General features: G+C 34.2%; 1 protein-coding gene across 2 annotated transcripts; it reads right to left on the reverse strand.

The window, feature by feature from the left end:
- Positions 1-1,782: 1,782 nt before the first annotated feature.
- On the reverse strand, positions 1,783-7,362 carry LOC129299925 (protein ALP1-like). Of its 2 annotated transcripts, none has more exons than XM_054938415.1 (3): positions 6,833-7,362; positions 6,574-6,747; positions 1,783-2,981 (listed from the first exon to the last, which is right to left on the reverse strand). In XM_054938415.1, the coding sequence occupies exons 2-3, from the start codon at positions 6,704-6,706 to the stop codon at positions 1,933-1,935; spliced, it is 1,182 nt and encodes a 393-aa protein (XP_054794390.1). In that variant the 5' UTR covers positions 6,707-6,747; positions 6,833-7,362; the 3' UTR covers positions 1,783-1,932. The 2 variants fall into 2 exon arrangements, with proteins under 2 accessions (XP_054794390.1, XP_054794389.1); XM_054938414.1 differs by having other exon boundaries at positions 6,860-7,361.
- Between the last annotated feature and the right edge of the window lie 4,895 nt (positions 7,363-12,257).

Here is a 12,257-nt window from a genome sequence, read left to right on the forward strand (position 1 = left end):
AACTTCTAGACTTGGGATTTAGCCTAAATGTACCAGTTTTTTTAGTTTTCATATCACTGATAGTGAGTTCATTAAGATTGGGTTGAAAAATTCTCTATGCTTGTTTTTTTTTTTTGTGGTAAAAAGCAAATATATATTAAAATTAAAATAAGGTTCCATACTTAGTTGAGAAATAACTTTAACTAACTTGAAAAATATTTAACTTCCAGACTTATGATTTAGACTAAATGTACCAAGTTTTTTCAGTTTTCATGTCAATACGACTGAGAACATTAAAATTAAGTCAAAATTTTCTTGATATATGGTTAGAAAAAAATTCTAACTGACTTGAAAAGTTTTTTTTACATTAATAAGAGGGTATTTTAGTCACACGCAGTTTTTTTTTTTCTCAATTACACAGACGAACCAAGGTTCTTAAGTGTAAATTTGACTATTTCATAGTCTTAAATTGTAATTATCGCCCTTGGTAGTTCTTATTTATAATTTTCCCATAAAAAATGCACAAAACTATTGAAGTATCATTCATTATCAATCTGATATTAATTAAGGGAACGCGGCGCATCTTCAACTTCAACTTGGGGTGTGAACTTGGGAACACGGGAAATTGCAGCGAAGCTCCACGAGATTTCCGGTGGTGATTGCTGTCAGCATTTGCTATGTTTTTTAAAGGGCCGACATGAGTATGAGTGCTGCTTTGCCAGTACGTCGCTCCGCTAGTGGAGCTTTCATACATAGTATTCAGGATCCAATTTCATTTCATATGTGCAATTATTTTGACATGTATGTCTTCTCCCATTGGTCATGGTCATCCGTCATCAGGGCTTACGTTATATCATGAATAAACTGTTCATTGGTTTGCTAAGAAAATACTTGCCGGTCTTCAAGGTAATACCACTTCCTAGAAACTACAGAAAATTTGCAGTGCCAAAACAATGCTAATATCTGAGATGTCTAACTTGTTTGATTTTGACATGCGGACAACATGGAAGTTTTACTATTACTGGCCACATTTGTTTATGTTCTTCGAATGAAAAGGTATTTATTAACTATCGTAGGAAACTTCGACGTTGTTTAATTCTATTTTTCTGTTTCGAAGATTCAGTGCTACTTAATTCTTTGGTCTTATCTTCTAGATGGTACCCTGCCCTTGTGTCTATCTATCGCATGGTTCATCAATTCACCAGTTACGATTGAATTGGGAGTTGAAGTTCGCAGAAAAGGGAGACCAAAGTAACTGGAATTTAAAAATGTCTCTAGCTGCCTAATTCATACTAATTCTTCATAGGATCAAAATGCAGAGCAGTTTATACTCTCCATGGTCAAATAGTACTCCACGCACAAGTTTTCCCCCCCTTCTGAAAGGCAAGTTTTGGCGAACAGCCATGCTCGTCGCATTGCCCGCGGCCAACCGTTTTTTTGACGTGTGACTTCCTTTCATTATTGTTGTTGTTGTTATTTGTTAAATAATTATTAGTATGTGAAGCACGTGAGATCAGATGGGAACACCCTTTAGCATAGGTTTCGATTTGGGAGGTTAATCAGGACCACCTTCATTCAATGATCACCAAAAATAACAGTTCAGCCACCATAAGGATTTAATATTTGAAGATGAATTTCTACCCTATACGCCACTTGTAAAAATAGTTGTAATACTTACTTTCAAGAATAGTTACCCAAAAAAAAAAAAAAAAAACTCCAAACAAAGGGCGTTGTATGCAGTGTAAGTAACAAAAAAGTGAATTGACCTATCCCCGAGAAAAAAAGGGATGATTTGAGCAGGCATTCTCAATCAAAATACTATAAACTGCAATCTTCACTCAGTAATGCACAACTTGGATTAAAAAGTTAAAATTAGGGAGGAGAATTGACTCTCAGAAACTCAAATTTCCAGATACATTCTTGAGGCACCGATCGAAAGTAATAGACAAAACATCACGGACGCAACCTTCCAGTCAAGAAGAGAGATAAGTTATCTCTTAGTAATGCTCCTTTTACGTCAACAGCTTCACAAATCAGTTGATGATAACCAGAGTCATGGTTGTGAGCCAAAGAAAGCTCATCCTGTACTTCATCTTCCATATCAATCACAATGTTGTGAAGCAAACAGCAAACCAGAATAATCCTGGGCAGCTTATGTTTATCAGGCCTCCACATCACTCCTTGAATAATTCTCCACATGTCCTTCAGTCTTGCCAGCGCCCTCTGTGCCACAATCCGTGTTGCCAAATGCCGCCTATTGAACTCTGCTTTGAGCTCTGGAAGCTCTTTACCTTCATAAGGAACTACCAGGTATGGCAGTAATGGGAAGCCAGAATCCCCAATTATGTATTCCCTTACTTCTGATCCTTCGGGAAGCAGAAATTTCTTCCCATTCAACCTCTCTCCCTTGTTACAAAGTTTGTAGAAATTGGAACTCTCAAAAACCAGCCAATCCTTCATTCTGCCCGGCCAGCCAGTGACTATGTCCCTGAACCTCATGTCAGGATCTACTATTGCTTGCAACACCATGCTGTGATTCTTCTTGTGATCCAGCCACACATTACTAGCAGGTTCCGAGGCAGGCAAACACATCATGATGTGAGTAGCATCAATTACACCACAGCAATTGGGGAGGCCTCGTACCTTTTCAAATTTGGATTTGATTGATATAATTTCTGCTTCTGTAGAAGGCCATTGCAGATGCTGTAGACCCCTTTCTTCCATAGATTCAACAAATCGCCAAGTGACTTGCGAAACAGTTGAGTGATTCAGCCCAAATGAATCGCCAATGGTGACTAGTGACTCACCAGATCCTAGTCGTCTTAATGCTACAGCTACTCGATCATATAAAGACATTGGCTTGCCATTAGCAAACACAAAATGCGCAGATTTTGCCATCATATCATCCTTCACCAGTGAACATATGTACTCAAAAGTCTTTCTGGAGATCCTAAAAATAGATTCGAAGTTATCCAACTCCTTTGGCGGAGATTGATGAAGATCTGCTAAGCAACAAAAGTTACCAAATTCAGATCTGGATAATGCAGATATAATTTTCAATATTTTTTTATCATCTTTCTTCTTGAGAACTATTGTGGCAGTAAATCTCCTTCTTAACGAGATCTAATATTTTGTGAGAAAAATTATTCTTTAATTTATTTGTGAAAGCAGTGAAGATCATTTGATAATGCAAAAGACAAACACGTCCAGGCAAATGAAATATGCAGTAATTAATGATGCAGCCATTCAGTTCATATTCAGACATGAACAACCTTTATGCATGCAATGAAACAAATGCATACCTACGAACACAAGTTTTGCAAAGGAGACATAGTGATGATACAAAATTGTGATTTACCAGCAAGAAATGTTGGAAACTGAATCGCACAATAATAACTGAACAAGAATCACAACCAGAGTATTTTGAGAGTGAAAACAATAATATTCCTGAGTTACAAATAGGCAAAACTTAGAGGCTTGCCGTGGGAAAACTTATTTTATACTAAATTATCCAGAAGTATTGTAATTGTAGCCAATGTTATGCTGCTATCAACCAACTCTTCCTAGAACACTATTACTACAAAAATATTTGCCAGTAGTCTAAATATCATTTAAACCAAGAGCACATTAATATGACCAGGATCACACGACCCAAACCAAAAAAAAAATAAAAAAAATAATAATAATAAGAGATCTAGTACCAGTTAAAAAATAGCTTTTGATGGTTGATCATTAGATCGAGAGAATTAGGTTACTTTTCCTTTTCCTCTTCTGATTCGAAAGTTTGGCAGCTAGTTTTTTTTTTTGGTTGCCCTAAGTTAGGGTACGTAAACAGATAGTCCTAAAGGAATAACTCCTTGCTGGAATTTCAACATGAAACTACTTTGTGGTAACCTAATTATCGATAAACTTCCAAATGTACTGCATTAAGCCCTTTGCATCTTTCAGATCAACAGTAAATAGCTTTGTGCATATCCTCTGCTATGAACCCCATGGTTTTCATGGTTTGAGGACTACAACAAAAAAATAAATTACGGGAAAAACTGACATGCCTTAACATTTCTTCAGTCTTAATTTGCAATTGTCTCTGCAAGCAATTGTTGAGTATTTACAAATACTATGATGCCAGCAAGAATTTAAGTATCTGAGTTAACAGTTGCCTGAAATGGCCCCTAAAGTTGGCTTAAAAACTGTAGAACAAAACAAGAAGGTAATTTCTGAAAATTGAATGCTGATTATGACCTCCTCAAGCAGCAGATACTACAATGAATTTTCTGTTCTATTGGATAGAGGATTTCAGGACATATGACCTGACAAATTAAAAGCATTCGGTATAACCCTACATGTTGGTCATACATGACTAAGATGAACAATTTCAAAATAAAAATAGAATGAACAGATATAGATCATCAAAGAGAATCATACTAGAAACTTGTAACCAAAAAAAATTTAAAATAATATTAATCAGCAAACACAAAGCAACTTGGGAACAGATGCAATCCTCCTACGCATGCCAAGTTACCCACTCAGTATGCCCTATCAACAAGAAATTTGATTATCATTATTAATTAATATCTTAGTTATGCAGAAAGCAAGATGCTTAAACAAGTATAGCACCAACACAAAAACAACAACCGATGAAACTTTAAGAGGAGGCTGCTTAAGAAAATGAACCAAGCACTGAAAGTTGAAGTTTAATGTCATGAAACTAAATAGAAGCATGTGTGAACGCAAGGTCCTGTTTGGTTTCTATTCTCATTTTTTGTTTTTAAAATCTGTTTTGCAATACAATTTCTAGAATTGTTTTTCAAAAAAAAAAATTGAAAATCAGTTTGGTTACGCTAATTTAAAAACAGTTTTGAAAATAAAAAATAAGCTGATAGTGATAGTTGTAGGCAGTTAATAGTAATGATTTATAATGAAAATTGATCAAGCTTACTATATTTTTCAATAATCAAATATATAGTGTTTTGAAAACAAGAACAATAAAATGAAAACAACTTTAAAATATTTTCATTTGTTGTTTTTAAAAACAAGAAATGAGAACAATTAAAACCAAAACACTAATCCAAAAAAGTTTTTAATTTTTTTATTTTAAAAAACAGAAAACAGTTTTTTTTTTAAACAAAAACCAAATAGGCCCTAAGTAGCTTACTAAATATCACACATATACACCAACCACAACAACTTGAGACTAGTCAATCATACCAAGGATTTGACACTGAAGACAGAAGGAGGAAAACCCATTACTTTGTTGCCCAAAAACCGATCATAAGATATTGCTTACATATGTCCTATGACCAGCATGATCTGGAATTATATGATCAGTGACCCTCATACTCAGTTTTGAACATTCGATTGATAGAATGAATGCAACTTTCTCTTCTATAATCAATATTCACTATTAAGCTTAGTTATGCATTTCATAACATGGTTGCAGCCTGCTCTATCTTACCCGGAAAAAATGAAATCCTCGTAGAAACATAACTTTGCACAAAATGTCTAGTGAGCACACCTGCCCCCTTAGTTTAATCTATATGGAGAAATTTAAGATGGGATCACACCTATGATATACAATAATTCATATCAGAATATCTTGCACACAATTTTGTCTGGTAACGTGTGTGGTGGGTGCGTGTCGTCTTCTTCTTGTATATATCTTGTTATTCTTCCCCAAAGCCCCATCCTGCTTTCAGTCCTTTGGTTTCCCTTCTCCTACTACTATAAAATAGTTCATCTATGCAGCATTCTAATTGTCATACTCAAAATTTCAGTCCTACTTGAGTGGAAAATCCAAATATTTCAACTCCTAGGTTTAGAAACTTTGAGATCAAACGCACTATTTTAATACAAGTTAAGGTGTTAAATATATCAAATTCCATCAGAATATACTTCCATACAAAAGTTAGCGCAAAGGAATGCAATCAACTAACTTTTTTCAGTTCCCCATTCTATAAGCAGGAGCTATAATGGATGGAAAGGAGGACTGTGTACAAACAGGTCCATTGAAGATCGTGCATTATATATTGCAAAACACCAGCAGAAACATTTTGTTTGTGATAATCAAAATTTGGACGTAAACGGATCCCCCAAATTAAAACAAACACTAGTTATGAAGAACCTTCCATGATGACTGAAATCTGTTCAATTCTTGTACCAAAAATTTGTTCAATTAATTACAAGCTCAAGAAATAAGCACCCAAGTATTAATTTTTCTAACGTGAAACAGAAATTGCAGAGAGACTGTGGTCGCCGTCCGGTACCAGGAAGAAAGTACCATTCTTCCTAGTATTTTCGATACAAATGTACAATTATAAAGAAAATTATATAATGTGATTAAACTTTCCTTCGTAGATAAGATAACACGATCAGAATGACAGGCAACTTTCAAGTCAAATTAGGGATCCTTGACTTCTATACCAAAATGTATTTGCGAAACTAAGCATGAACTTCAGTAAAAAAGCAAGCAACACCAAACTTCTATTGAACAGAGACGGATAGCAACACCCCAATCATACCGAGATTAATCAGCAAAAGCAATACTATCAAGAGAATTGGACGGAGTAAAAGTATCAGAAGTCAAAAGAAAATTACCACTAATCCTCTTTGAGAACTCAATCCACCAATCCAACGGGCCCTCTTTCGCCGGCAAATCAGAAGCAGAACTATTCTCGTCGTGCTTCTTCTCAGACTTTTTTCTCTTTTTTAAACCTCTTACAGGACCCATCAGTCACAAAAATCTAATCGAATCAATACTTGGGAACCTATCTGCTTCAAGCAAGAAGGATTTGATGAGGGAGTTTTCAACAATTTACAGGAAAAGGAACATACAACAGGGAAAAAGAAAACGAACATTTATTATTAATAGAATGACGCTCACCATACACTTAAAAGAACAATGGGCAGTAAATGCCAGCAAGTTGTAAGAAGAACAGGAAAAGTTTTAGCAGATAATGGGTGTGCAGGAGGCGTTGCTAAGGCATGCAAGAGAGACGATAGCTTAGATGAGAAAAGAAAGGTGAGAAAAATGAAGTGTTGTAGGGGAAAAGCGAAAGAAAATCGAAGTAACGCATAATGTCTGGTTTTCTTCTAAGACGTGGCTAGAGAAGTGAGGGACATGGATGTCGATTCTTCAGCGGGGAGTGTCACTCTATCACTCCATAATAGAATTCAGAGGGCGAGATGCCTGGCTTTTTACTTCGGATGTTTGCCTAATTTTGTTTCAGATTGATTTCCTGGGAAAAATTAACTGGACAAATATAATATTTTCTTGGCGAAGACCAAGATATGTTTTTATCGGGCCATAAGGTCAGTATTATCTAACTTAAAAAAAAAAAAAAAAATCTCTGTCAAGCATCCTGAAATGGAGAGAGATGAGAGCATATGAAATCAGAAATGGGACGAATTAATGATACTACGGCGTACAGCCTTCGGCCCCTCATATCTTCGGCAAAGAATAATGAGGATTTATGTGTTGGCATTGTTGAGCACGTAAGCTCGGGCTCCACCTCGACCTGTTTTGCGCCTTGCAGTAAAATTGTGCCGTAAACTTTTTCCACTAAATCAAAGTAATAGATGTTTTATTTAAAATTCCTTTTTTGATTATTTTAAAAGGTTTTGATCTTGTCCTGTAAATTTCCGTATAAAATAAATAAAAAATTTGCTTTTCATTAAAGATAATAAATTATAAGGAGAATTTCAATTAAGGGCCACACAAAAAAATTTAAATATTAGTGGGTCTAAAAAAATTTAAAATTTCAGTTCAATCCAAAAAAAAAAGTCAAAATAATTTCAATAATAAAAAGATTAAAATATCTATCACTTATTATGCAAAATCACTAGTTAATTTTTTTACTTTACTTATTAATTTATTAATATTACTTCTAAATTACATTTGTTTATCGAATAATCAGTAACATTGATTGTTAATTGGCTAATTTTAATTACTAATTTACTAACATCAGTTATAAATTATAAAACTTGGTAGTAATTTACAACTGATGTTAGTGAATTATAAAATCTGTCAATAATTTACAATTGATATTAGTAAACTAACAAGTAAAGTCAGTAATTTAATAATTGATATTGCTACTTATGATTAAACAACTGATATCAAGTTTTATATAATTATTGAGATATTAACTGATGTGATTTGCAATTTATATTAGTGAATTAACAAGTGAAGTAAAAAAAAAAAAGGCAAGTGGTGGTTCTGCATAACAAGCAAAGAGTATTTTGATCTTTTTATTGTTAAAATTATTTTGTTTTTTCCCCTAAATTTAACTGAAGTTTCAGAATTTTTCGGACCTACCTATTGGTAATTATACATATACTTTATAATTTTATATATTATAAAATTATAAAATATAAGTGTACGATCACGAGAAGTCAAATTTTGGGCGGCACTAAATAATGACTTTACCCAGTTTAATCTTAAACTTTCTATGCGTGTGAAACAGGCAACTAATTGGCAATGAAAAGAATCAAGACATATATCACGCTGAACAGTGTAATAAAGCAACAGATTTGGGTGGTATATAGCAGTAAACTGAGAGTTAGCTCCTCTTGTAAAACAAAAAAGAAAAAAGAAAAAGATTTGAGTAGCACATGTGATTTTGAATTCGTTGGTCTTCAAGCACGACACTGATTATATTTGTATTGGTTTACTAATTGCATATCCAATGAAGATAATACTTCTTCTAATCCTTTATATTAGAGTTAGTTAAGGGAATTGTTTTGGTTTTAAATACGAAACATCAATCTATTTTATTTTTAAATTTTATAATTTTTCATACCATCTTATTGATTACATATATTAAATGAGGTTTTCTGAAACAATTTTCAATAAAATGATTAAAATGAGTAATTTAGGAAAACCAACATACACTATTTTTTACAAATATTTAATCTTTATAAATTAATTTTTTTGTGAATATAAATTAATTATTTAGTTTTTATATTTATAATCGTAGGAGGTAGATCCTAATATTTGCATGATAAACAAGCCAATAACCTCCACACGCGTGGACTGCATGTTCCTGGCAGTCTAGATCCGACGCATTCAAACCGCTTTTGCTTGTTCCACACTGGTTGCAATAGTAGTATAGTACACGCAAATGCAAATTTTCTTGTTAGGATGCTTTGATTTTGAGTTTGTCAAAATTATAATTTAGATATAATTGATTTGCAAACATGATTCCAAATAAGACCGAAGTTGGTCGAAACAATGGTCAGTCTTACTTTCTCATGCCTTGGTTCTGTCACAGCAGCTCTAGTTTGACAATTTCAAGATTATGCGGGTCTCCTCTCACAATTGAGGTTAATTAAAAGCATCTGCACACATTATTTATTCTCCAAACCATGTTAAAAGCTTAAACATAGTTTGTAAAACAAGTTTAATTCTAAAGTTCTTGGTTGCACTATTAAAAAATTTATTGTTTAGTAATTACTCTTAGCAAAACATAGAGTTGATAACATTAATTTAGCCTGCGGGCTTAATCTACCCAAAGATGCAGGTCGGGTTGGCAAAAAATGCAACTTATTTAAATATAAGTCTATTTTGATTTGCACCGTATAACCCAAACCCACAACTGTTAACATATTTTTTTTTCATTTTAATACTCCTTGATAAGAAAACGTTATGGCTGATAAGCTTGCATATTAGGTATTGAGGATTAATAGCTTGGAAATTTTAGTGTTTACTTGATTTCTTCCACACAATATCATGCATGTGCTACAAGTGGTTAGGAATCTAATATTTCATCCGTTTCAAATTACAAGACACTTTTACCAACATTAGAATATTCATAAAGTCTAGTAGCATCAAATTGCATATTTGAAGTATTGCGTCGAAGTTTGGGCTATTAGGTAGAGTTTGGATTATGGTATCTAGCAGCATCAAATTGCATATTTGAAGTATTGTGTTGAGGTTTTTTGGGCTATTAGGTAGAGTTTAGATTATGGTATGCCTAAATGTAATAAAGTTGACCAGTTGTTATTAATATATTGTGGTGACATAAGTCAAGGGTTCTGAGTATTTGAGCTTAGAGGAGAGACACTTGTATATGTGTAGGGGCCCTAAGTACTCTTATTGGCATTTAGTATTTTAGGATCCTTGTTTGGTACTAGATTGAGTTGTTGAGGGTACCAATAGTGAGATAATTTAATTATATGTGTGTGGATGCTTCGATTACCCTAGGTGAAGGTCTAAATGAATTAATTATGTGATTTTGAAGTTAAATTATGCCTGTTATTTTTTGTGCTTGGCATGGGGTTTGTCGCGGCAAACAATAAGTATGGTCGTGGCGAGTGTGTTTATGGTAGTTGGCCGCAACAAGTAGGTCATTATGTTGTTAGATGTGGTGAAGGTATTCACAGTTGCAGCGAGCTGGTGTAGTTTTCCAAAATGATTATTTTCTCCTTTTTTGTTTCTTTCTTATTGCAAAGTATTGTTTTCATATTTTCTCATAATTCCTAATTACTCTTGTTTCTGAAATTTATCCTTCAAATATGTTTGGAATCTCAATTTCAAGGTTGCCTTTATCTCATCTTCAAATTTTATACCACAACTGCTCCTTTTGATCAAGATTTTTTACTAGTAGAATTAATTAGTGGTTCATGACGGAGGTCTTTACATCTCTCATCTTGTCCACATGTACATGTAGCGTCAAACAAACATGCAGACATCAACACAAAACGGAAGCTGTTATTTCAAGTAAACAATAAGGTGAGAGAAAAGGAAATATTTAATGTTTAAGGATATAATTGATCTATAATTGAATTTAAAATTTCTGGTGACATTTCACATATAACTAAAGAGCAAAAGTGACCCATAACTTAACTTTAAATAAAAACAAATGATAAGTGAAGACATGAATGTGAGTGCGTAATAGGGGTATTGATTTTATATATATATATATTAAAAAAGTAGAATATAAAAAAAAATAAAAAAGAAGGCTATTGATTGGATTCAAATTACTAAGACGGTCCAACAGGCCCAACTCTGGTTGCCACAGCAGGCCCTCTGTCAATTTGCCAACTCAGAATAATCGAGTGTAACGTCAAACAAGCTAGCTAGCTAACGAAAATTGGCCATAGACTCGTAGTTAATGAAGATTGATTTCAAACAGAAGTACAACAACAAAAAAATAACATATAAAGTATTAATTAGATATACATTGGTAAGTTCGTCCGCTACTTTATGAAATTGAATTTCAGTATGTCCAGAGGGCCGGGATGAGTTAATTTCTCCACCCAGGACAAAGACGATCCCTTTGAAAAATGTAGTGTAGACTGCCTTAATTTAAAGTTTCAAACCGATCGAGTGAGGTAAGAAGGAGGCGAGAGCGAAAGATTGAAGAGATAAACCATTTCAGACAATACTACAAGTTCAGGCCATTTGGTCGGCCAACGAAGAATTATTATATGCTTGACTTGAAATCTCATATTAGCGGCTGTAATTTGCTTTCTTTGTGGGTGCGCCAAAGTGCTTCTTCACCAGTCCAACCAAATCCTCTCTACGTGACAATTGACCGATCCTCACAGAATCATGGCCACGCAACAGCATCATTTACTAGATTCATCCTCAAAACAAACCCCTCCCCTTTTTTTGTAATGACCATGATCCTGCATCATTCTCTGCCTTCAGAATCCAAAAGGAAGCAGCTTCGAAAAGGCCGTTCTTGCTCAACCATTAAAATATTTAAGTTGTTGGTGAACATTTCTCATTCAGCGGACAAGGTTTTCTGAATTTCGGGCACGTCTTCTCCGGGAAGAAGCTTAATAATATGCTTTCAATGGTCTGTGACACTCTGCTAGATTCTCTGTGCAAGGCTGCAACTGCAAGCACCCATTATTCCTCATAGGGGTGATCTTTTTACCCCGATTTTTGCTATAGGAGGCTTTTATTTTTTGATGTTTCAAATATATTCGTCTCAGAATAATACCTTTTGAGGGTGAAGACTGGCCAACTTTCTGGTTAAGTCTATTTTTCTCTTGTTATTTTTCCTGCGACTGAAGTTCCTATGACGTTAACATTTAATTGATTGAACTCAAAGGAGGAATTTCGACGGCAGGAGAATAAATTCATCCACGAACAACCCCTAATGAAGCACAGGGAATAATAACCACAAATGATAATATACATGAGAATATGGGAAGGAATTGGATTCTTTCATCGAACGCATGAACATAATGAACTTCCAAATAAGAGAGAGACGGAATAATTAGTTAATCACACAAAGATACCGAAAAGAAAGTATTGCCGCCTTTCCTGAGAC

The sequence above is a fragment of the Prosopis cineraria genome, unplaced genomic scaffold, assembly GCF_029017545.1.
Source record: "Prosopis cineraria cultivar Desert tree isolate PC_DT_omini unplaced genomic scaffold, ASM2901754v1 PC1351, whole genome shotgun sequence".
Taxonomy (NCBI): Eukaryota; Viridiplantae; Streptophyta; class Magnoliopsida; order Fabales; family Fabaceae; genus Prosopis; species Prosopis cineraria.